Source organism: Typopeltis vanoorti, chromosome 25 (assembly GCF_054136105.1).
Source record: "Typopeltis vanoorti isolate ZY-2024b chromosome 25, IOZ_Tvanoo_1.0, whole genome shotgun sequence".
In the NCBI taxonomy this organism is placed as follows: Eukaryota; Metazoa; Arthropoda; class Arachnida; order Uropygi; family Thelyphonidae; genus Typopeltis; species Typopeltis vanoorti.
Window position 1 is genome coordinate 66,681,341 of NC_143573.1, and position 27,626 is coordinate 66,708,966.

General features: G+C 36.1%; 1 protein-coding gene across 1 annotated transcript in view; it reads left to right on the plus strand.

The window, feature by feature from the left end:
- Positions 1–27,626, plus strand: part of LOC150092814 (uncharacterized) — a 740,966-nt gene that overhangs the window by 473,910 nt on the left and 239,430 nt on the right. The window contains exon 18 of the mRNA XM_090414287.1: positions 23,955–24,056. Within this exon, the coding sequence (XP_090270413.1) occupies positions 23,955–24,056 (102 nt within the window). The remainder of the gene's footprint in view (positions 1–23,954; positions 24,057–27,626) is intronic.

Sequence of the window (27,626 nt, forward strand, 5' to 3'; positions counted from 1 at the left end):
CTTTCTTTCTTTCTTGTCACTTCTCTCTCTTTGCACTTTCTTTGTATTATGCATATGCATATGTGCATATTGGTCCATTTTAAAAGGATTCTAATTTGACATTTACCTCCAGTCTGACATTGCTTTTCAGTCTTTCATGGCATAAACACATTACATACATATACATCCTTTTCTAATTACGATGTTGTTTTACACTTACCCAGCTATTAACTCTCTATAAATCTCAAATCTGCCCATCTTTAGAATACTGCTCACATTTCAGATGATGAATCTAAAACTTACAAAAGCTGATGCTATCCAGAGGAAAGCAATCCAGCTCATAGATGACCTTCCCTTACAGACTTTCTTCAACCACTCTCTCACAGATGTGATGTTTCAGCTGTCTCTTCTACCTGCAACTTTCATTGCTCCTTTGAACTGATAAACATCATTCCTTTGCTTTCTGTTAGGCCTGTTAAAAGAAGAGCAGCTGCTGCCCTTTTCATTACCACTGCTAACACATCAAACCTACCTCTCTTCTTCCTAATTATTTCTTTGACCTCTGTTATTTAACCTTCCTCATAATGTGTTCACCAACTATAACCTCCAGATCTTCAAGAAAAATGTTAATAATTCTTCTATCTCATTTCTTACATGCACTCCATGTAAGGCACTAATATGCTATAGATTTTTGTATGGCTTGTGTGTGGGATAAAAAATAAAATATAAAAAGATTAGTTCTGCTCATATATTCTGAAATGCTAACAATGGCAAGTTCCATGCATTTTGCTATTCATGGTATCTGTTCAATCCTTTTTTTTTTTTCTTGGAACTCTCACACTGGTCTCTAGTCTTTGATAAACTGTTATGTTTCTAACTCATCTCTCATATTCACAGGTAAAAATTGATTTGAATCTCTCTTGCATGCTGCTAGTTTAGTCATTTAACTCATCTTCTCTCTTGTTAATAAACTGGTAAAAAATATTTATAACAAGAGAGAGGAGTTTTTTGGCATTGGTTAGTGCCAAAAGTTATAGGCATTAGTGAGACTTGGCTAACAGCAGATGATGTAGTTACAGGGATAGAAGATGAAGGATTTAGTATTTTCAGAGAAGGTATGATGTGGGGAGGGGCACTGCTGATGACAGCAGATGAATTTCAGCCAAAGAGAATAGGAGATAGGTGGAAGGGTGGCTGTTCATTTGAAGCAGGCTGGCATGAGATTAAGGCTATTAAGACAGATATACAGTTGGTTATTGCTATAGTCCAGGGAGTTCCACGGATGATCTAGAAGACATGTATCGCCAAATTAGTGCAATGAGTACAGGTCGAGTGATTATTGTGGGGAACTTCAACTATGGAGATGTAGAGTAGAAGGAAGAAAGATCACATGGCAGGAAGGAAATAGAATTTATACACCTACTAAGAGATAATTACTTGAGGCAGCATGTAATGGAGGGGACTAGAGTTGTGAGAGTATTGGATCTGGTAATAGGATCAGAAGAGCTATCCATAAACAAGGTGACTGTATTACCTTCGATTGATGAAAGTGACCATGGTCTTGACTTGGGAGATTGTAAAACATGAGAAATATTCTGTCAAGAAGGGCTATATGTGGAATTACAAGACAGGTGATTATGACAAGCTTAGGAAGAAGCTTAAATCTGTGCCATGCATAAAACATTGCAGGGTAAAGATGTTAGTAGTGCATGGATTATAGTCAAGGGTCATCTAGAGGAAGCAATATTAAATTGTATACCCAAGGTAAGGAGGGTTAAAATCTATAGGAGTTAGATGATTGAATAATCATGTATGGGGGATTAACTATGGGAGATTAACCTTAATGAGTGATGATAGTCATGAGGAGACAGAAGCAGATAAAATAGTTGAGTTACTGAGTGACCACTTTGCAAGGGTATATCATCCTAGTGAGGTTACTGCTTTAACATATGTGACAGACACTGATGTGGGAACAGAGATGGATGAATTGGAGGTTCTTAGGATATTGCAGAATCTCAATGTAAATACAGCTGTGGGATTAGATGGGATATCAGGTAGAGTTTTGCGAGAATGTGTAAGGGTACTGGCAGTGCCTCTGACCAGGCTGTTTAATTTAAGTCTTAGTTCTAGTATAGTTCCAAGGTAGTGGAAAGAGGCAAAATAATTACCTTGCATAAGGGAGATTCTAAGACTATAATCAGTCTCTAATTTGCTGCAAATTATAGACTGATTGGTCTATAATTTGCAGCAGCAAATTATAGACCAATCAGTATCTCAGGCATGGTTGGTCAAAAAGAGAAGTCAAGAGCAGGTGGATAAAAATATAATACTGTGAGGAGCAACATGACTTTGTGAAGGGTTGGTCATGCCTTAAATTTACTAACTTTTTACAATATAATAGTGAGTCGGATAAAGGAAATGGCATTCTGTTGGACAAAGACATTTGACAGAATACAGCATGAATCTCTGTTATGCCAATTACAACAAATGCAGATGGATATGACACTTGTTAAGTGGATAACAGGATGGCTGCTGGACAGATATCAAAAAGTGGTATATGGAGACGCAGAATGGAGGTAAAAACAGGTGACTAGTAGTGTGCCGCAAGGTTCAGTGCTGGGACCATTGCTTTTTTAATTTTTACATAAATGATATATGAAATAACCTTAAAGGAAATATTCAGTTGTTTGCTGATGATGTGAAATTCAGTAGAGTAATAGTTAATCAAGTGATGTTGAAAGTTTGCAGGATGATTTAAATAGGCTGTCAGTATGGGCAAAAAGATAATGGGTGTCAGTTTAATGTTGAGAAATGTAAAGTTATGCATTTTGGGATAAACAGATTACAAGCTGTGTATCACATTGATGGCACTGTACTCCAGGAAATGGATGAGGCTAGAGATTTAGGAATGGTGGTAGACAGAGAGTTAAAGTTTAGAGGACATATTGCTATGGTTGTCCATAAGATTACTTGGCTATTTAAGAACACATTAACAAGTGGAGATAAGGAAGTTGTTCTTCCTCTTTATAAGGCCTTGATATGTCCACATCTGGATTACTGTGCTCAGGTCTGGTCTCCTGGGTTTTTTTCTTGGGGATGGTGAGTGAAATGTTCCCTCTGAGGATAGATTGTGTGTGCGTGCATGTGGATTGCAGAAGTTGCTTGATAGGAGAAAAACAGGAAATATGATAGAAACATTTAAGTTGCTTTAAGGGTTTATAGGATAGATGCAGGGGAATGTTTCAGTACTTAGCTAGAGGGACCAGAACAAGGGGTCATCCGAAGTTGAATAAAGGTGTGGTTAGTAGGGGTGTGAGGACTAGATTTTTTGCTTGGAGAGTTCTGAATGAGTGGAATGGGTTGCTAGAGTCAGTTGCAAGTGCTTTGTTTGTTAATGAGTTCAGGGAGAGGTATGATAGATTGTGTGAATAATTTGGGTCTCCTGCAATATGTCTTTGGACTTTATTGGTTCCCGTACAATAATAATAATAATTTATTATTTTTATCAATGACTATGTGTATCATCATTGATAAAAATAATAAATTATTTTTATCAATGAAGAATAAGAGACAGTGTGATAACAGAACAGAACAGATATCACACTCATGGCACACTGTCTCTTATTCTTCATTCATTCTCACACTAGAAAGTTTTTTTTTTTCAGTTTGTTTGTTTGTTTTTGAAGTATGGATAAAGTTGTTTTTGCAAAAGACTCATTATGGATGAGAATGCCATAGAAGGATGCTCTGATCCTGAACTACGCACCATTTAGAATGTTATTTTTTGTGTAATTCACCAGAGGAAGAATATTAATGGTAATTATTTAACAATCATAAGTAATTGTAGAAACTTTTTTCCCTTGGTTATAAATTAAAATAAACTTACCAAGAGATTATATTCTTGTTTAATTCTTTATCCAGTGTCAGCAAACAAAGGTTGCATCTGAAGTATCTTCTTGACTAAGCTACATGTATATAAAGGCTGTTGAGCTCACATCAGTTGTTTTAGTAATGTATATACTATAATGTAATGTAATAATATATAAAGAATAATGCATAGCAATATTCATATCTGAAAGGAAGTGTGCTTTTCATTATGGGATACTAAAGCAATTGGTGTGACGTCATCAGCTTCTATATACAAGTAGCCTCATTCTGAAGATACTTTGGGTAGAAATATTGTTTGCTTACACTTGGATAAAGGATTAACCACCCAAATGGCCACATGGATAAACATATAATATATATATATATATATATATATATATATATATATATATATACTCTTCATATCAATATCATTTTTTAATATTGAAAGATTATACAGGGTAGCCCATAAGTCATGGAACATTCTGCAGATAGGGCCTGTTTTTGTGAATCTGAAAATGGAAGGCACTTATGAGGCATTTATGTGATGTGGTTTTTCATAACTAATAAAAAAAAATTCTGGTGATGTTAAAAAAATTTAAATGAACCCTTTCTGCAGCATCTTCCATGACTTATGGGCCACCCTGTATAATCTTCACATGCATGTAATTATTGATACATATAACCTCAATGTCGGTATGAATTAAACAAGAATATAATTTCTTGGCAAATTTCCTTAAGTAATAAATGCATTGTTTTAAATGTATTCTGTTTATCCTTATTTTTGAGCTAATTGAAATATCATCATCATCAATTTCCTGATATGTATCCTCAAGGGGTGTTCAGGTTACTATGACAGCAATATATGATTAAGTTTACCTTATTATTAATCTCTTATCAACCATTTTCTTCCAAATCAATCTATTGCTTGTGAGCACTCTAATATTGTCATATCTAGCATTTCATGCTTCTAAGCCACTTCTGGAATCAACCCTCCTAGACTTGGTCTTCCTCTGGCTCTCTGTCCTTCCATTTTGGCATCAAACACCTGTTTTGCTAACCTTTCTTCACCCATTCTATTTAAGTGGCCATACCAACACTGTTTAGATTAGCTCTACTGACACATTCTGGAATGCTGATAATGTCAGCTCCTATTCTAATATCTTCATTTTTAATATGATTCTACCACTGATGCTGTCAGTTCCCTCCCCTAATTTTTTTTTCAGAACTCTCTCATATCTGTGATCTCTAGTCTTTGATCAAGTACTTTATTTCTAACTCAACTCTCAGATCCATTACTTAAAACTTACTTTAACACAATCTTGTATACTGCTTGTTTGGTGTTTTGGCTAATTTCTCTCTTATTCCATGTAAATTTATTCAGCTGGCCACCCACCAGATGATGTAGTTACAGATATTCTGGAAACAGACAACAGAATAAGCTTTGCTTATTCTGTTGTTTGTTTCCAGATTTAACCTGTCATCTTCACTAAAAACTGCGTCTAAATGGTAGTCACAGCACCCCCAGAGGGGGACACCCCCTCTGGGGGTGCTGTGAACACTGAGGGGGGAGGGTAAGCGTTATTATACTACTAATATAATAAAAACAAAAAATTCCATATGTAATCTAGCATCCTATTTATATTGTATATTTGGCAACACTGTTCAGAATATGAACAACTGATAATTGACACAAAAGATTCTACAATTTTATTATATGTCTGGCAATACTGTTTAAATTTATTCACTACTTATTTTTTAGAATTTTTACATTCTAAAAAATAAGGTTCTACAATTTTATTGTATATCTGGCAATACTGTTTAAATTTATTCGCTACTTATTTTTTAGAATTTTTACATTGAAAGTTAAGTAATTGGGCTACTTTTAGTCTGAATCTGAATTTTCTACATTGAAAATAATTAATTTAGGCTATTTTTAGCAGAATCCACTATTTTTATAAACTTTATCTGTTACTTTTCCTAATGCTTATCTGACAACCCTGGTTTGCACTTTACATCTAGCCCGTGGTATCGTGTGGCACTCTTCATTGATATTGTGGCACCGTAGTCCATTAAAATGAGTGAAAAAAGAAATTGTCATCAATATTCAAGTGAATATATAAAATATGGAGTTACCAATGTGCTTATTATATGAAAAAACTTTCTCAAATGAAGCCTTCAAGAATGATTGAGCATTTAAGAACAAAGCATTCAAATAAAGCAAAAAAAGGGATGTGGAGTACTTTTGCGAATTTAAGACTAAATTTAAAAATCATCTGGACTTAAAGGGTTGGTTGCAAAACAAAGTAACCAACAAGAGAAGGGACTTGCTGTGTCTTACAAACTTTCAAAATTAATTGCAAAATGTGGGAATCCACATACTTTTGGCAAAACTCTCATCTTACCAGCTATAAATGAAGTTTTAGATACAATGTTTGGCCCAGGTAAAAGTAATATGACATTGTCAATTCCTCTGCTAGTTCAGTATCAACAAGAATTGATGAAATAGCAAATAACATTGAAAAAAAAACTTTGTGATGATTTATAAACCCCAGAATTTTCTTTGCAGCTTGATGAGACAACTTTACGTGACAACGAAGCTTTGTTAATGGCCTACATGCATTATATAGGGGGAGCCAAAAGTTCCTAGGTGATTTTAAAAATCAATTACTCTTTTTCGAGATTTTTTTAGGCAAATTTTTTTTTTTTTTTCAGATTGTAAAACTACAAGCCTGGGAGATTTAATGATGAATAGGCTCACTTTGAACCTGAGAATGAAAATTGTGCAGTTTTACTTTGAAAATAATCATTCTTAATTATTGAATTCCAGCACGGTCTCCAGATTTAACAACGCGTGACTTCTTTTTATGGGGTTATTTGAAAGGAAAGGTGTACCAAAACAACTCCAAACCCTTCAGCAGTTGCAGGACAACATTCGAGCTGAAATCCGAGCCTTATCACGACAGACTCTCAGAGCTCTTATGGAGAATATCCTACATCGAGCAGTTATGTGGAGCTGAAAATGGAAGACATTTACATGACATTATTTTTCGCACTTGATGTCAAAAAATCTTTATTCTTTGTAAATTTTTTTTGTGTAATTAAAATTTTGAAAAGTTTATGCACAATAGAGTTATTACTATTTCAAATCACATAGGAACTTTTAGCCCACCCTGTATAAATACTAATGAATAAATCATTGAAGAGTTTCTATTTGCTGAACAACTGACTGATAATTGACACAAAAGGTTCTACAATTTTTAAAGTTGTTAAAGACTTTTTTAATACTAAAAACATTCTTCTCACAAATATTATTGTATGTGCAACTGATGGAGGACCAGCTATGATCGGTCGTCACTGTAGATTTATAGCACATTTAAAAGAAGCAGCTTCAAATATCTTTACAATTCACTGCATTCTTCATAGACAGCACTTAGCTGCAAAACATCTTAGCAGTAGACTACATAACACTTTGGATAATGTTATTTAAAGCAGTGAATAAAATAAAAGTCCAGTCATTGAATACCTGTATTTTTCAGGCACTTTGCCATGAAAATGAGGAGGAATTTGAGTGTCTTTTGCTTCACACTGGAGGCCTGTAGCTCAGTGGAACTGGCGTTGCATCCTCTGCGCTTGGTTGCTCGAAGTTAGACTAAAGTTCAAGTCTAGTTGCCGACTGGAGGAACTTTTTCTAAACCTTTCTTCGACCGGTTCCCAAATTAGTCGATATCTGGCACAGGTAAGCGGGTTTTTCCTCCTGGAAACCCGGGTTTTTCATTCCGTAAACTCAAGAAAATCGACCGTAATACTCCATTATTTCAGACAGTAACATATCTTGTTAGGGTTAGGTACCAAGAGATGGCAGCACTTGTTTGCCAGACTCTTTATCGGTGACTGCTATAATTAGTGATAGACATGGGCCAGCTATCTCTGATTGGCTACCGGTGGAGATTGAACTTCCCATTCAGTCTCCAAAAGCTAGATAGGATATAAAGGCCTCGCCTACTCCCTATAAGAGAATAAAAGGCGTTAGCTGATTTCTTTTTTAAAATTGCTTCACACCAAAGTTAGATGGCTCTCAAATTGAAACTGTCTATAATGCTTTAATGATCTCTACGATACTGTTTTGGAATGTCTTAATTAATGTGATGAGAACGTGTAATGTTCCAAAAAAAAAGGGAAAAGTTTGACATCACATATCTTTCCAATATTTTCACCAAATTGCAGGGAAGCAATGAATCTTATTAAAGCAAATGACTATTAAATTATTTAAGGAATTTACAATGTATACTGGAATATTAATTAAAAGAAACTTTAATAAATACTTCCTATATTTCAGCAATGTCACATTGCCATCTTCAATGGAAACATATAACTGTGGCACGTGCATGCAGGCACTACAAAAAAGCAAATGAGGCAGAAGAGAGAAACTACTGTTGTTCCTAGAGTCCTAATGGTACCCCCTAGCAGGCTATATTGGGTTGTCTTGGCTGTTGGGCTGATGTTCTAGTGTTGCAAGCTACCCAAATTTGGGGCAGTCTCATGCACCCAAATTTGTTGTGGTTTGGAAAGTTATTTAGAGCTGAGGCTGATTCTATGAACAATCTTTAATATTTAAACTTGCTGAGGTGTATTAACGTGGCTTTCTTCCAACGTATTCTGTGGCGGGTATCCAGAGCATGGTCTGCAAGCCCAGAGTGGCTGTACTCTGGATGTAGTCTTTATGTTCCGAAATCCTGGCATTTGCTGTCCTGTCTGTTTGGCCAAAGTAGGACAGTTTACAGCTGCAAGGGACATGGTATACTTCATGTAGGTCTAGGGGAAGTGGTTGGTCTTTGGTGGAGCAGATAAGAGATGCCAATTTTTTATGTGGTTTGTAACAAGAAGTTAGGTCATACTTTTTTTAAGATTTTGGTTATTTTTTCCGAGGTGCCCCAGATATAGGGAATGGTGATGGATTTAGTGTAATCTTTGTTATGAAGGAGGGGAGGGGGCAGGTAAGGTTGTGGTTATCTGGTTTTAATATTTTTTGGGGGTTGTAGCCATTGGCTAAGAAAGTATTAAGGATGTGGTTTAGTTCAGTGGTTAGGGCATTGTCATCTGAACAGATTAATTTTGCCCTGTTATATATTTTTTTTATAACCCCATATTGTTGTGAGGGGGGGGGATAATGGTCATTATTGACGTCTCCTCCCTATTCACAACTGTCCCACTCAAGGAAATCTTAGCACTCATCCAAGCCAAATTTCCTCCCGATATCTCAGCCCTATTTCGGTTCACAATGAACTCAGGCTATTTTGTTTGACAAGGAAAATTCTACAAACAGATAGAGGGGACAGCCACTGCCTGGGTTCTGGGTTCACCATGCTTCCCACCCCTGGCCAACTTCTTTATGGAGACTTTTGAAGAGAAAGCCTTAAACTCTGCCCCACAAAAATCCACTGTTTGGCTTCGCTACGTTGATGATGTGTTCGCTATTTGGCCACATGGCTCAGATACACTCCACTGCTTCTTAACACACTTAAACATCCGACACCCCAGAATCCAGTTCACTTTGGAAAAAGAGGAAAACAACAGTCTCTCTCTTTCCTAGACACTCTAATCACTCGCTAGCCTGATGGATCCTTGGTATTCCCTGTTTACAGAAAACCCACCCATACAGGCAGATATATTCACCAGCAATCTCACCACCCCCTCTCACAACAATATGGGGTTATAAAAACACTATATAACAGGGAAATATTAATCTGTTCAGATGACAATGCCCTAACCACTGAACTAAACCACATCCTTAATACTTTCTTAGCCAATGGCTACAACCCCCAAAAAATATTAAAACCAGATAACCACAACCTCTCCTCCCCCTCCCCTCCTTCATAACAAAGATTACACTAAATCCATCACCATTCCCTATATCCGGGGCACCTCGAAAAAATAACCAAAATCTTAAAAAATATGACGTAACTTGTTACAAACCACATAAAAAAATTGGCATCCCTTATCTGCTCCACCAAAGGCCAGCCACTTCCCCTAGACCTACATGGAGTATACCATTCCCTTTCAGCTGTAAACTATCCTACTTTGGCTAAACAGACAGGACAGCAAATGCCAGGATTTTGGAACATAAAGACTACATCCAGAGTAGCTGTACTGGTTTAACCAGTACAGCCACTCTGGGCTTGCAGACCATGCTCTGGATACCCGCCACAGAATATGTTGGAAGAAAGCCACGTTAATACACTTCGGCAAGTTTAAATATGAAAGCTTGTTCATAGAATCAGCCTCATCTCTAAATAACTTTCCAAACCACAACAAATTTGGGTGCATGAGACTGCCCCAAATTTGGAAGCTTGCAGCACTAGAACATCAGCCCAACAGCCAAGATAACCCAATATAGCCTGCTAGGAGGGCACCATTAGGACTCTAGGAACAACAGTAGTTTCTCTCTTCTGCCTCATTTGCTTTTTGTAGTGCCTGCATGCACATGTCATAGTTATATGTTCCCATTGAAGATGGCAATGTGACATTGCCGAAATATAGGAAGTATTTATTAAAGTTTCTTTTAATTAATATTCCAGTATACGTCGTAAATTCCTTAAATAATTTAATAGTGATGTGTCACCAACGTATATGCCTTTCTACAAGAATTATTAAAGCAAAGGTAAAATATAAATGCTTTTATCAGCAAATTAACATTCTACAAGCAGAGGATTGCAAGACAAGATTTTCTGCAGTTCTCAAATCTACAAATAATAGATGATGTTTTAATATTAGATACAGATTTGGATTGTTATTGTTCCCATCTTCTGACACTGAATAAAGACGTGATGATCAGATTCAAAGACTTTGATGAGCTTAAAATACTTGATTGGGTCATAAATCCATTTCTTTCTGATGCCACTTCTGTTTATCCAAATTTGTGTGAAGAATTTATTGGCTTTGAAAATGATTTTGAGTTCAAGTACAATTTCAACAGCATGGGGTGTGCAAGATTCTGGCCGAACATGCAATCCTCAGCTTTTGCAAGAAATAAAATTGCTGCTCATTGCTTTTCCTTCTTCTTATTTGGTCGAGAAAGAATTCAGTGCCGCATTGCAATTGTCAGCTAAGCAGAAAAATAGATTGCAAATAAGTGAAAGAGGAGACTTGGGACTTCATTTGTAACATTGAACCTGATATTGAAAAATTATCAGGATCTCATCTGCCTCAGGGTAGCCAGTAATGATTGGCTTATTAATTACATATATTAAAACCAGATAACCCCCCATCCCTTTCATAACAAAGATTACACTAAATCCATCACCATTCCCTGTATCCGGGGCACCTCGGAAAAAATAACCAAAATCTTAAAAAAAATGAAGTAACTTGTTACAAACAAATTTTTAATTTGATACAAATTAAAAATTAATTTGTATCAAAGTTCATTAATTTTTAATTAACTATCAGTTCATATATATTGATCTTAATTTAGGTTTTTGTAATAATATATTATAATTATCTTATCGAGTCATTAACCTTCTATAAAATTGAGCAGGTTCACCAGGCAAAAAAAGGTTAAGAACCACTGTTCTAAAGGATCTTCATTCAAAATGCTGCTGAAGTTTTTTATGCTCCTGCATAGTTTTGGTCTTTTATTGCTGATTTTTATGCCAAATTTGCTAGAGCTGTTATTCAATTTTGTTAGTGAATTCTGGAAACTTGCATTAGATGTATTTAGGAGTACAACATCATCTGCATAAAGCAAAGAGCTAAGTTTGACATCTCCAATTCTAATATGAGGCTTGATGCCACTTTCTTTCATAATGTGATCCATATAGATGATGAATAATTTGAATGGTTTCGGTGTGAGTCATTTGGAAAGACTGCTGCAGGGAGGCAGAGAAGTGGGTGCAGAGAATGAATTTGATCAAGTGGGAAGTGATGTGAATAAATGGGAGAGTCAGACAGGAGAGATTGAAGAAGTGAGTGGCATGAGTATACATAATGAGAGAACAGGTGTGCAAAGTAGACATTAAAACAGGGAGGATCAGGGTGAACAGAGGAACACAGCATCAGAAAGGTTGATAATGCTCCAAGAGGATGTGAATGCATGTGTAGACAAAAAGGGAAGGGGATGACCTGGGATCATGGGAAAACAATTGGATTTGAAGAAGGTTCTATGATGAATAAGGAGATAAAGAAATGGCTAAGTTAAGCATGGAGAGGTCATATCAAATAAGTGGTATCAGTGACAATGTTCAGATGACAATGCCCTGACCGTCTAGTAGAAGCTATAGATCCCAGGAATGAGCTGCTATGTTTATATGCAAATACTAGAAGTGTAAGAAACAAGACAAACAAAATGGTTGCATTAATTGAGTCTGTTCACCCAAGAATTGTTGGAATAAGTGAGACATAGTTGGGTGAAGATGACATCCTGACAGGAACAGAGTTGGAAAAGTGTTTCATGAAGATAGAAAGAGAAAAAAAGGGAGTGATGGTGTGATTGATGATAGAGAAAGAGTTATCGATACACAAGGTAGAGCTGAAAGAGGGAAATAGTGTCAGTGGTTGTGAGGAAGTATGGTGCGAGATAGAGGTGGATAGAATGAAATACTTAGGTGGACATTGTTATAGATCTGATAATGTGGATGGTAGTGACCATGAAATGTATAATCAAACTAGCCAAGCAAATAAGAAAAGGGTGATAATTGTGGGCAATTTTAATTATGGCAATATAGACTGGGATGATGAGATAACAACTGGAAGTAAAGAAATGGGTTTCTTGAGTTTTTGAGGAACAACTACCTCAGACAGTATGCAACAGATAGTACATGAGGATTCAGGGTCTTGGATATGATGAGATGATCAAAGGATATAATTATAAATGAGGTGTGAAATCACCCTCCAGTTGAGTGACCTTCATGGTCCTCTGAAATGATTACCTGGGTGGTTGCCAGTAGTGCGAAGACCTCTGTGAGAAAGGGTATATGTGGAACTATAAGGCTGGTGATTATGAGGACCTCAGGAGACAGCTTGCAGGTGTAGCATGGAATGAGGAGTTAACTGGAAAGGAGAGGAATGCAGCTTAGGGAATAATCAAGAACTGTCTAGTAGAAGCAATCTCTAAATGTATTCCAAGGGTCAGAAGGTTAAATGAAGTAACTGCAAAATGGGTTACATCTATTCATTTCGCATTTCTCTATCTCGCACCATACTTCCTCAACATGAAAAAGGCATTATGGAGGCAGCATAAGAGAAGTGGTAATAATCACAAGGATTACAAAGAACAGGCAAAAAGATTGACTTGGTTGGTAAGGATAGCAAAAGTTAACTATGAGCAGCAGTTAACTAATGAAGCCAAAAAGAATCCTAGGGAGTTCTTTCAATAGCAAGCAAAAAAAAAAAAAAAAAAGAATGACATTGTATGAAGAAAATGGTATAAGAATGACCACTGCAGAAGATATAGTGGAGATACTTAATGAGTAGGAGAGACTGACTTTAGTGAGCAAGAGGTATATGGGGGAATTGAGCAAACTTGATATTAATAAGGCTGTGGGACTTACTGATATATAACCACGTATTTTGAAGGAATGTGTAGGGGAGTTGGCATTTGCCTTGTCATATTTGTTTAATTAATATGAGTCTAGCACCGGGTTGAGTTCCAAAGGAATGGAAGGAGGGCAAGACTGTGCTGCTTCATAAGGAAGGTGATAGAACTCAAGCAAATTATAGGTGTATCTGTGTGTCAGATGTTGTGGTTAAAGCATTGGAGAGGCTGGTGAGAACCAGGATCAAGAATTGGGTTAACAACAGTGGTATTATCTTTGATGGACAGCATGGATAAAGAGAAGTCATGTTTTAGTTTTTTTTTTTTTTTATCAGCCTGTAACTTTTTCCCCACTGCTGGGTTTGGGTCTACTTCTCCCATGGTGACCCACTCCATCTTGGGAGAGTGTTTATTCACTTGTATGAATGAATATATGAATGATTTTATAAAATAGTTTGTTTGGTGTTGTTAATACTGTTAAAAATAAATCATGAATACCCTTCCAATACACCTAAGCTTATCTGTTAGATTTGGGAAACAAAATGGGATGTAAAATTTACGCTTTGTGGGGATATATTGTTGGAGGTGGAGGAAATAAGAGATCTTAGGATTATTGTGGATAAGGATCTAAAATTTAGAGGACATATTGTCAAAACTGTGTGACAACACAATGAATTCTGGGAATGATGCAGAGGAGACTGACTTGTAGAAGTAAGGAGATTTTGTTTCCATTGTACAAGGTTTTGATTATGAACTATTGCACACAGATTTGGTCACCTGGTTTTCAAAAGGATGAAGATATGTTCAAAAGGCCCAGAGACAACTGACTAGGGTGGTTTCTGATCTTTAGAATGTTGAATATGATGAACGGTTGAGAAGATACAATTTACAGAGTCTAATGGATAGGAGGAAGTGGGGGTGATATGATACAGACCTACAATTAGTAAGGGGTTGTTACAGGATCAGTGTTGAAGAGGTTTTACAGAAAATGGGAGATCACGGGAGAACTAGAGGTCATCCCGGGAAGCTGTATAAAGAGGGTACTGAGAAGCAGGGTTTTTGAATTCAGAGTTATGAATGATTGGAATGCCTTGCCTGAGAAGGTGGTGTCTGCAGAGAATTTGAGTTTCTTTTGCTGCTGAATGATGAGCTGTGTTTATGACAAAAGGACGTGCTAGATGAGTTTTTGACTCCATTGGGACTTAGGGTAATAATAATAATAATAATGATAATGTAGAGATAGAGTGGAGATAATGTGCATCCTCCTGATGTCATACTCCTGATTTTACATCAAACCATCCTCCTGTCTTTCTTTCAAGTGTAACTGCTGACTATCAACTTAAATATAGACTACGTATTGCTGTGTTTTCAAAAGCTTTTCTCTGTCTATTGTGTATGTCTTTTCCAGATGTACAAAACTTAAAATGTCTCCATATTAATCAAACGATTTCTCAACTATTTGTTTAAAGTGAAAATCTGATTTCAACAACCTCTATTTGGTTTGAACCCAGCTTGTTATTCTCCAGGTTTTTTTTCCACAATCTTTCTCAATGTCTTTTATAGTATGCTTGCATAAATCTTTCCTGGAGCAATTATAGAGAAATTCCTCTGTAATTCGCACATTCAATTTTATTCTCTTCTTTATAGATGGATACCATGAGAGCTCTACTCCAGTCATTGGAAATATGCAAGCCATATTTCATCATCATCATCATCATCATCAAATTCCTGCCTCAAGGGGTGTACGGGATATGATAGTTCTACATGAAAAATTTAAATCATTACTAACCTCCTATCTACAATTTTCCTCCAAATCAATCTGTTACCTGTCTCCAACATTATCAGATCTTATGTCTATCATCTAAAGCACTTTTTACCATATCAGTCCACCTACACCCTCTGTCCAAAAAGAAACCAAACTTTTGGAAAATAGAAGAAACTAGTGGCGCCTATAAGCATTCATCACCATATGCTTCAAAGAGCATACAGTGATGAATGCTTATCCCATACTCAAGTTTACAAGTAGTTTAAGCGATTTCAAAGTGGTCGTGAGACGCTTGAGGACGACGAAAAGCCGGGCCGTCCAAAAACTGGACTGAGTGAAGTTAACATCCAAAAAAGTAAGTGATTTCATCAAAGAAAACCCGAATTTGTCCATGAGATTGATTTGAGATAAATTGGGATTCCAAAATTAACTGTGCACAATATTTTGACTGAGAGTTTGGGTCTTCGTAAATTGAATTCACAATTTGTTCCCCACAAGTTGACCGACGACCAAAAAATATCAAATTGAACACTGCAAGGACCTCATTAAAACTGCTTGGACTCAAAGGACTCAAACTTCCTTGAAACGATTTTTACTGGTGATGAAACATGGTGTTTTGACCCGAAACAAAGCCCTAGAGTGCTGAATGGAGACCACCAAAAGAAGGGCATCCGAAAAAAAGTTGCTTGGAGAAGTCAAAAGTAAAGACAATGCTTATTTGTTTTTATGATTCCATTGGTATAATCCACAAAGAATTCATTCCGCCTGGCCAAATGGTCAATGGTGAGTTTTATCTCGAAGTTTTGAAGTGATTGATAGCGAGAATTCATCGCATATGGCTTGAATATCTTAATACAGGCAGCTGGTCACTTTTGCACGATAATGCACCAACTCATCGTTCAAACATTGTGAGACAGTTTTTGAGCAAAAACCAAGTTAGTGCATTGGATCACTCGCTGATTTAGCACCCTGTGATTTCTTTCTCTTCCCACTACTTAATTTGCTGATAAAAAGAAAGCGATGCAACACCATTGAAAACGTTTCAGCGGCAGTAACCACGACCCTCAACCTCAACCGCGATCCCAAAAACCAATATAAAAAATTCATTTAATGAATTAATTGATCGTGCCAAATGCTCGAGCCTGAGGGAGAGTATATTGATTGAAATAAATGATTTGAATAATTATAATTGCCCTGTGTTTTATTTTCTCTCAAAAGTTCGGTTTCTTTTTGGACAGAGGGTGTATATCTTAGTCTTCCTCTGGGTCTTTTTCCTGCCAGAGAACACTTGTTTTGCTAATCTTTCCTTGCCCATTTTGTTTAAGTGACCGTACCACCTGAGATTAGCTCTGTTAATGCATTCCTGGATACTGACAATGTCAACTTCTTTCCTAATATCTTCCTTTTTAATATGATATCGGCACTATTGCCATCTGTTCATGCCCCTAATCTTTCTTAGGACTCTCATATCTGCAGTCTCTAGTCTTTGGTCAAGTATTTTACTTCTGACCCAGCTCTCAGATCCATTCGTTAAAATTGGTTTGAACACTGTCTTGTATACAGCTAATTTAGTGTTTTGACTAATTTCTCTCTTATTCCATATACATTTTTCAGTTGACTTCCTACCATACCAGCTTTGTTGATTCTTTTGTCTATTTCCATATTTAATTTACCATCTTCACTAAAAATTGTGCCTAAGTAGCTGAAAGTTTTTACTTGTTCTATAGGTTCTCCATTCACAATGCAGTTGATATTTTCAATACTTCTGTCTATTTTCACAACAGTTATTCAATTTAGTCAGGGAACCTTGCAGACTTGTAGTGGATTTATTTAGAAGTATAACATCATCTATGATAGAAGTATAGCAAACAGCTGACATTAACACCCATTTTGATATATCTGGTTTTATACCACTTTCCTTCATAATGTGATCCATATAGATAATGAAGGAGGAGATAATGTACACCCTTGTCTGCCACCAGATTTAACATTAAACCATCTTCCTGTACTTCCATCAATTCTAACTGCTGACTTACAACTCAAATAAAGACGAAATATTTCCGTAAACTACAACATATGGGAATGGATATAGGGTTGGTGAGATGGATAGGTGGGTGGTTGATGGAGAGATATCAAAGAGTAGTTTATTCAGGAGTAGAGTCCAAAAGACGGCCTGTGACTAGTGGTGTGCCACAGGGTTCTGTTCTTGGACTGCTGCTGTTTAATCTGTTCATCAATGATATAGGGAAGGATCTAAGTGGAACAGTTCATTTGTTCGCTGATGAGGCAAAATATGGTGATGATGATGATGGGTAGGGCAATAGTGAATGCAGAAGATGTCAAAATCTTGCAGGATGACTTGGATAGATTGGAGTTCTGGGCTAAGGAGAATGGATGTCAATTTAATGTGACAAAATGTAAGGTTATGCATTTTGGGGTGAAAAGATTAGCAGCAGTATACCACATTGGTGGAACTGTACTCCAGGAGATTGATGAGGCCAGGGACTTGGGAGTGTTGGTGGATAGGGAGATGAAGTTTAAGGGGCACATTGCAAAAGTAGCTAAATCAGCTCATCAACTCACTTGGTTGTTGAAAAATACTTGACAAGCAGAGACAAGCAAGTTATTGTACCTGTGTACCGAGCCTTGATAAGACCTCATCTCGACTACTGTGCCCAGATTTGGTCACCTCGGTTCCTTTTTGATGGGGAGGAGGTGGAGAGGATCTAGAGGCGTGTAACTAAGATGATAGCAGGTCTATGGAATGAACCATATGAGAACAGGTTGAAGATTTGTGGGTTGTAGAAACTAGTTGATAGGTGGAAAAGGGGAGATATGATTGAGACACTCAAATTGCTAAAGGGATTCTATAGGATAAATTCAGAGGATATTTTTGAGATCAGGACTGGTGGTGTGAGAACTAGGGGACACCTGTGGAAGCTGGGCAAGAGTGTGGTTAGCAGGGGTGTTAGAGCTGGGTTCTTTACTTTTAGAGTGGTAAATGAGTGGAATAAGCTGCCAGAGTCTGTTGTGGGTGCTATGACAGTGAGCGAGTTCAACACAAAGTATGAGTGATACTGTGAGAATGTCGTATAGTTGTGTGGACATGATGTTTAGGGTCTAAGGACTCCAGGAGTCCTTAGACTCCCTCCATGAGTCTAAGGACTCCTGGAGTCGCCTGAAAATAATAATAATAATAAATAATAATGCACCATTGACACCATATAACTGTGGTGTATGCTTCTCTCTTGGCACCTTGCCATATGCCTTTTCCAGATCCACAAAACTTAAATACAGATCTTTGTTTATATACCCATGATTTCTCAACTATTTGTTGTAAAGTAAAGATCTAATCCTGTCATCTTCTATTTGGCTTGAATCCAGCTTGTTCTTCAGCAAGCTTTTCTTCCACAATCCTTCTCAACTGTTTCTCAAGTATACTTGCATAAATCTTACAAGGAACACTCAGCAGAGAAATATCTCTGTAATTCTCACATTCAGTTTTATTCCCCTGTTTATATATACTGTGAAAGCTCTACTCCAATCATCTGCAATTCCTCCCTCTGTCCAGGCCATCTGAACTGTGAGACTTTTATACCTCTATACTTCAGCATTTCTGGTCGAATATCAACTACTCCAACTGTCTTTCACATTTCAGGCTTTTGATGGCTTTTTCTACTTGAAGTATGGATATATATTCTTGATTGCATGCCTGTTGAGAGTGTCTTACCACCGTGCTATCACTGCTTATTTCATTTAGCAATTTTTTTGAAATAATTACTCCATACTTTAAAGATATCTTTTTTTCTCCAGTTTTCATATCACCTTTATCATCTCTAATTGTTTTTACTGCAATCTTACTCCATTTCTGAGCATCTTCAACAATCTCCAGAATATCTTGTCACCTTCTTGATGTTCTTACCAAAGGCTTCTCATGACTTTTATTTAGCTAGTTTTGCACATTGTGTTTAGCTTTCTTACATTTGTCTCTGTATTCTCTAAGAGCACAAGCTAATTATTTGCCAGGAACTTTTGTTATGCTTTCTTCTTTTCCTTCACTGCCTCTTTAACTTCCTGTGTCCACCATGGAGTTCTAATTTTTCTATCCTTGCAGACAACTTTACCACATGCCTTCCTTGCTGAATCAATCAATGTTTTCTTCAGGGCTTGCCACTGATTTTCCAAGGTTTGGTTCCTGTTCTCAAACTCTTTCATTATTTCTTGTTTGTTTATTTTAGTCTACAGTTCACATCTGATAGCTGCTCAACTTTTATTCACTTTAAAACTTTCTTTCATGTTCATCTTTTTCAATGTGAAATTCAATTATTCTTGTTTCATTTAGCAATGGTGATCACTTTCAATTTCAAATCCTCTGTACACTCTATCATTATGCACTAGGTTGAAAACATCACTATTAACAATAACATAGTCAATGAGACTTATTCCTTGCCTCTTCTCTTCATGTGAATTTGTGCACATTTTTATGTTGGAACATTGTGTTAGTAATAACCAGTCCATGTCCTGAGCAGAAAACGAACAGGTATTTGCCATTATTATTAGCTTTGCTCTTTTTTCCAAATTTACCCAAAATTTTCCCAAGAGGTCATCCCTGGAAGTTATGAAAGGAAACTGTGAGCAAGAGGTTTAGAAGTGGTTTCTTTGCGTGGAGGGTGGTTGAGCCGTGGAATGCATTGCCTGATGGAGGGGTGAGGGCGAGAACGGTCAATGAGTTTAAGGAGTGGTATGATAGACTGTATGTTCTTAGGAAGGACCTCCCACGATGAGTCTTTTGACTCCATGGAGGCCTGAATAATAATAATAATAATATTTTTGTATGTCTGACAATCATTTCGTAGTCTGCTATTTAGATCCCCAACAAAGACCAACTTTTCTTTTTTTCATTGTGTCATTTGCTTTCTCTAAAGCCTTAAAAAATTCCTCCACTTCTACCTTAGTAGAACCTTCTGTGGGACCATAGGCACAAATAAGTCTTATTGTCCAGTTCACATTCTGATATTTGCCCACATCACTCTACTTGAGACTGCCCATTCAAGAAGATTAGCCTTGTATTTAGTGTTGAATACAGCAATCCCTCAATTAATGCGCCTAATGCATTTTTTAAAACAGGCGCATTAATCAAAAATGCACTAATCGAATATAATAACCTATGGGAAAAAGTATAATTCGTTCCTCAGATTTCTTTTTTGACCCTTAGTTTTTTGTATAAAAGAATTAGGGTATGTCTCAGGGCCTAGTTAAAGGGAAACCATGAAGCTGAAAGACAATAAAACATATTCAGAATATAAGTGTATTATTCTGCTTCTTAACAAAGAATTCAGCTAACATAGTTTAACAGGCATTCTGTTTCTGTTTTTCATACAACTGATGGTATGGCCATATTGCCTCTTCTGGAAATTTTACTGGTTCTCTCTTCACCAGGGTCAGTCTCTAAGCATTGCTGCTTAAAAACTTTGATTGTACGAAAACTATTTTCAAATTGTTTCTGTGAAACCTCTTTGGGCTTGTCAGTGATTATATTTTCTTCATATTCTTCAGGATCTTCCCGCTGTGCATCTAAACTTAGCAGGTCGGAATCACTCAACTTCTCAGAATGAGATTTAATTAACTTAGATTCATTCAAAAAGTCTCTAAAAATCATTTGCACAATGTGAAAGAATATGCTTCCAAATGGCTCGCATATTGCTAGCAGTAATTTCATTCGACTTTGCGACTTTATAACCAGGCTGATATTTCTCTGATTTGGCTAGAAAAGTTTTTTTTAATAGTTAGCCGTAAAAAATGTATAGATCGAAAATTTTTAAAATCTGTAAAATTTTTTTTAGATGCATGCATGCGCACTAATCGAATTTGGATATCGAAAAAAAATGACGCACTAATTGGGGGCGAATTAATCGAGGGATTGCTGTACTATAGATTCTCTTTCTTTTCATTGATTGTCATTGCCTGAATATAACATTTTGTATTTATTGCTCAGAAAGATCCGATCTCTCCAGTTTTTGCCTTTTTTGTTTCAGTCACCCCTATTATGTCAATCTGGTACTTATCTAATTTCTCAGCTAGCTCCTTTTTTTTGCCACTCAGGCTTCTTATGTTGATAGTACCAATCTTGAACTCTGGTGAGTTCAAGCTTAGCCATATTTCTAAGTCTGCATAACTTTTATGTCTCCATATTAAGCATTTTTGGTCGAATATCATGTACTCCAGCTGCCTTTCCACATTTAAAGTTTTTTAACGTCTTTTTCTACCTCAAGTATTGACATGCACTCCACTTTGCATTCTTCTTCAAAAATTTTTAGTATGATTTTGTCACTACTTGGTTTGTTTAACAGTCTTTCAAAGGAATTACTCCAGACATCTTTCTTGTATATCTTTATTTTCAGTTTTCATATCACGTTTATCACCTTTGATTCCTTTTCCATTACTCTTATCTCCATTTCTAAGCTTCTTCAATAGCCTCCAGAACATTTTGCAACCTTCCTGATATTTGTTTTCTGTATTCTTATCAAAGTTTTCCTATGACTTTTGTTTAGCTACTTTTACACACAGCTTAGCATTCTTATATTTTTCCCTGTATTCTTTTAGAGCATCTGCTGACTTATTTGCTAGGAACTTTTGGTATGCTTTATTCTTTTCCAGGACTGCTTCTTTAACTTCTTGTGTTCACCTTTGTATTCTAATTTTTCTATCCTTATAGACAACTTCACCACATACCTCCCTAGCTGAATCAATGAATGTCTTTTTTAGAGTTTGCCACAGAGACCCATGGTTTGGTTCTTCTTTTCAGTTTGTTTCATATTTTCTTCAATAATGTTTGTATAGTATTCACTTTAATTAACTTTAATTCTCTTAAAAATTTCTTACATCCTGTTGTTTTCAATGTAATATCCATTTTTATCCTGCTTAGTACTAAGTAATTGTCACTTCCAATTTCAAATCCTCTGTACATCTTGTTTCCTGAACCATCATGATGATATCAGTATCAACAATGATAGTCAATGAGGCTTTTCTTATTTCTTGTGTCTTCTTTCCATATGAACGTGTGCAAATCTTTATGTTGAAGCATGGTGTTAGTAATGACTAGTCTGTGTCTTCAGCAGAAGTCTAATAAATACTTACCATTATTATTGGCTGTGCTTTTTTTCTCTAAATTTTTCCCAAAATATTTGTATATGCCTGGTGGGATTTATTTCCTACTCTTCTCTTCAGATCTCCAACAAGGACAACTTTTTCCATTTTCTTTATGTCAGCTGCCTGTTCTAATGACTTGAAAAATTCTTCCACTTCTTTCTCAGAAGAACCTTCTGTGGGACCATAGGTACAAATCAAGTTTCATTTTCCCTTTACCAATTTACAAGTGTGCCCACATCACTCTACTTGAAACTTCCTTCCAATCAAGAACATTATCTTGTTTGGTGTTGAATGCTATCACTACTACTTCTTTTCCTTGATCATTATTGCATGAAAATAACATCCTATACTTATATAGTAAGATCTCACCGGTTTGTCTTCTTTGTCTCGGTAATGGCAATTGGTACTTTTCCAATTCTTCTGGAAGTTCAATTTCCCTTCCTTTAATATTCCTTATATTGTTGGTTCCTATCTTCATTTGGTTTTATTCTTCTTCTTCTTCTAGATTTTGATTTTGATTTGTTCCAGTAGCTGACTTTTCAATGTTCGCCCTGGTTACCTGATGAAAACAGTGACAGCCACATTGTGTTGTACCATCATATGCATTTGTGTTTTTAAGCCAAAAGAGAGTACAATTTGGTTATCTAAGTCCCAAATTGCCAGCCCATCCTCATTCATTCAGTACCCAGTAGATACCTACTAACAGGGTGCACCAGATGAAGCTGCAGATTGGATATTAGGTCAAAAGCCCCAGTCACCATATTCGTGAAAGGCAATGTGAGGGTCTCTTCTCAGTTATTTGCTTTTGACCCTTAAAGTAACTCCCTAATATATCTATAATGAAATTTTGGATGCCTTGATAGTTTCAAATAATGATGTAATTTGTCTCTCTATTCCTTTGACTAGTTCTGTGTATTACAAATTAGTATTCTTTATGTACTGAAAGATGATGACTTCCTGTAGCAGTTGGGACACTAGAAAAATACTTGTACCCCTACTTTTGAAAGTAATGAGGGATTTTGTAGACCATCAGTATATGCATACAAATGTTCTATGGTATTTTTATTTATATAAATTAACAAAAACTTAGATAAAGAAAATTTAATTACTAGTTTTGGTTGTTAGTGCATTCATGTTGGACACACCTTGACTAAGGCTATGAGAGAAGCACAGAATCGATTGTAATTTTCTTTATTATGATTGTATATTGTTTATATGTTATGTTCACATGTAGTGTTCATTTTTTTAACCAAGTGAATTCACTTGATTGTAATTTAGTCTGGCCAAAATTAGTATTGTAGTATTATATTTAAAGTTTGTGTATGTTTAAACTATATAATCTAAAAAGACTTACTTAGTTGACTGAAAGTGTGAGATTTGACTGCTTTAAAACAAAACACCATGAAGATAACATGTAATGGCATTGGTTTCTTTTACTTCCTTACTGAAAGTGCAACCTGAAATGCTATATACAAGTGAAAGAAATATGGTAACTAGTGGGTTGGTAACAGAAGTCGCCATCACTATCCACGAATAGTCATATATGGATAAATAATAATGAGTAATTATGTCTTAATTGAAATGTCTCGAAATTTTCCTTCAAAGTAAACTTTTTAAAAAACATATACACTATATTTGAGAAATACTTATGATTTCTCCTTTTAGAGAATGGAAGAGACATCAGCTGAAAATGCAAGATTAGAACATGAAATTATAGTGTTGAGGCAGAAAATACAACAAGCTCTTAATGTTGGATATGGACAAAAAGTAAGTTATCAGATTGTTATTAGGAAGGGCCGAAGTAGTGGGATTTGGGTAGAATGTTATATAATCACCAATACTATATTCAATAAATATTCAATAAATAAAAATATTTCTGTGGCTTGATGCAAGAAGTGACAATGTTAGTTTTTATCAAACTGATCAATGTCAAGATTGGCATAGTCAATTGACACAAAAATATATTTTATGTAATAATGACATAATTTATTTCAATGCCAGTTATATTTTGGCATTACCATTTCTAGTACTGACAATATAGAAGTTTTGAAACTCTTTGTAATTCTTCAGTCAGTTTGGTCAGAAATTGACAATTGCACCTTTTGTAACAACCCACAGAATTTTACTTAGCACATAATTTTCAGCTCAGCTTCATCTATATTTTAAGTGCCAAAAATGTAAAAGAAATAGAATAGTAAGTTAAATTTACACGAACAATTCTGTAATATATGTTCTTTCTTAGCTCCAAAAAATTGGAGCTAAGAAAGAACATATATTACAGAATTTTATTTTACTTTTTTCATAAAGATATAAATATTTTCAATCATTATCAGTGTACTTATGTATAGTGGTCGCTAAATCCTTCATGGTGCCAACCCAGATTGCTCAAAATTTCCACTCCAACAATAAAGATATCTATCAAGCCACAGTAACTGTTTTAGTTGGTAAATTGTTGTTATTATTATTATTACTATTATCTGACCTCCATGGGGTGAGAGGCTCATTGTGGGAGGTACACAATGTTGCACACAATGCTCATTGACCGTGCCTTAAACTGATTCAATGTATGTCTACATTCACAGCACACTCAAGCAATGCTTTCCACTCACTAGCCCCTCTCTATGTAAAGAACCCTCTCCTCACTCCTCTGCTCACATCCTTCTTATACAGTTTCCAGCGATGGCCTCTTGTTCTACCCCCCCCCCCCCTCCCATTCTATAAAATATCTCTTCAATGCCAACCTGATAACTAGATGTAACTATCAGGTTACATCAGAGGATGTAACCTGATAGTTACATCTTCTGTTTATATGTCTCAATCATAATCTCCCCTCCCCACTTCCTCCTATTAACAAGGCTTTGCAATTTAGATTGCCTCAATCTGTTCTCATACTCCACATTCCAAAGCCCACTGACCACCTTTGTGAATCTTCTCTGGAACCTTTCTAAACATATCTTCATCACCATGAAAACTTGGTGACCAAATCTGTGCACAATAATCCATATAAGGCCTGATCAAGGCCTTAATGCAGAAGTCAGTTCAATCTTGGTAAATAAAAGTTGAAACCATTTGGGTTACCCTTCCATAATGCATAGCAATATACACATCCAAAGGGAAATGTGCTTTGCATTATGGAATACTGAGACAGTTGATATGAAATCAACAGACTCTGTATACAAGGAGTCTAGTCATGAAGATACAAACTTTGTTTACTTACACTTGAGAAAAGAAATAAACAAGAATATAATTTCTTGGCAAGTACAATTTGCTTTATAACCATGTGAAAACACTTTCTATAACTTTCTGGGTTGGCAGTGCTATACAACTACCCTTCACTTTCAGATAATCATCAGAGGTATAGTGTTAAATAATATGTAACTATTATATATAAATATAATGCTTGTGTGATGCTCCACATAAAAATTAGCCATTGCAGGCAGTAATTGGGATATTGTTTGTATGTTGTCTTGTTTGTTGTAGATGAAGTATGATGTTTTCATACAATATTTAAGAAATGTGACCATTTTCTCTTGGGAAATTTTTCTTTGTTGCCTTGTAGCTCACATTGGGATATGTTGCAGAGTGATTTTAACTCTGAAGCTAAAGGACATTCTGTCTTTTCTACTTCCTGCCATTTTTCAGGTCTGGTGAAACAATTTGAAATTTGATAAATAATGTCATATTTCAATAAGGTTATGAGAATTACAGTGATTTTCTTTGTTGAATGTTTTTGGAAAGAGTTTTGCAAGAATACTTCAGAGAAAGTTAAGAAAAATTGTGGAAGGGAAACTTAGAAATGAACAAGTTGGGGTTAGGATGCATAGAGGTTGCCAATGATTAGATTTTCACTTTAAGAAAAATAGGCACTTAAGGATCAAAGCTGTATAACTGAGAGAAGACCTCCACATAGCCTTTAAAGGAATGCGGAGAACCAACCAGGGCTTCTGATCTGATGTCCAATCCTCACCTTCTCATGCTGCAACCTGTTAGGTTGCACCATGAGAAGGTGCACCATCTGGATACAGAATAAATGAGGATGGGTTGGCAATTTGGGATTTAGCTGACCAAATTGTATTCTTATTGGCTTAAACCACAATATAAAATAATGGTACAAATGGCAGAATTTCATATCAGCTGGGGCGTCGCCCGGTTAAACAAGAACCCTGTTGTTTTTCCCAGAGAACCAGCGAAAAGTCACCTACTGGAACAAATCCTAAAACACACCCCAACTCAACATCACCTGAGTTCAAGATCGGTACTATCAACATAAGAAGCCTGAATTGCAAAGAAATGGAGCTTGCTGAGGAATTGGATAAGTACCAGATCGACATAATAGGGGTGACTGAAAAAAAAAAAAAAAAAGACAAAAACTGGTGAGATCTTTGTGAGTAATAAATACAAAATGTTATATTCAAGCAATGACAATCAAGGAAAAGAAGGCGTAGCCATAGTATTCAACACTAAATATGAGGCTAATCTTCTTGAATGGCAGGCAATATCAAGTAGAGTAATGTGGGGAAATGGACAATGAGATTTATTTGTGCCTATATGGTCCCACAGAAGGTTCTACTAAGGTAGAAGTGGAGGAATTTTTTGAGGCTTTAGAAAAAGCAACTGACACAATGAAAAAGGAAAAGTTGGTCCTTGTTGGGGATCTAAATAGCAGAGTAGGAAGTGATCGTCAGATACACAAAAATGTTTTGGGAAAATTTGGAGAAAAGAGCAAAGCTAATAATAATGGCAAATACCTGTTCGATTTCTGCTCAGGACATGGACTGGTTATTACTAACACAGTGTTCCAACATAAAAATGTGCACAAATTCACATGGAGAGAAGAGGCAAGGAATAAGAAAAATCTCATTGACTACGTTGTTGTTAACAGTGATGTTTTCTCCCTGGTGCATGATGATAGAGTGTACAGAGGATTTGAAATTGGAAGCGATCACCATTTAGTCTTGAGCAGGATAAAATTGAATTTCATATTGAAAAAGAAGAACATGTAAGAAAGTTTTAAAGTGAATAAAAGTTTGAGCAGCTCTCAGATGTGAACTGTAGACTAAATTACACAAACATTATTGAAGAAATAATGAAAGAGTTGAGAACAGGAACCAAACCTTGGAGAATCAGTGGCAAGCCCTGAAGAAAACAGTGATTGATTCAACAAGAGAGGAGGCATGTGGTGAGGTTGTCTGAAAGAATAGAAAAATCAGAACCCCCATGGTGGACACAGGAAGTTAAAGCGGCAGTGAAGGGAAACAAGAAAGCATATCCTGGCAAATAAGTCAGCTTGTGCTCTTAGAGAATACAGAGACAAATGTAAGAAAGCTAAACACTGTG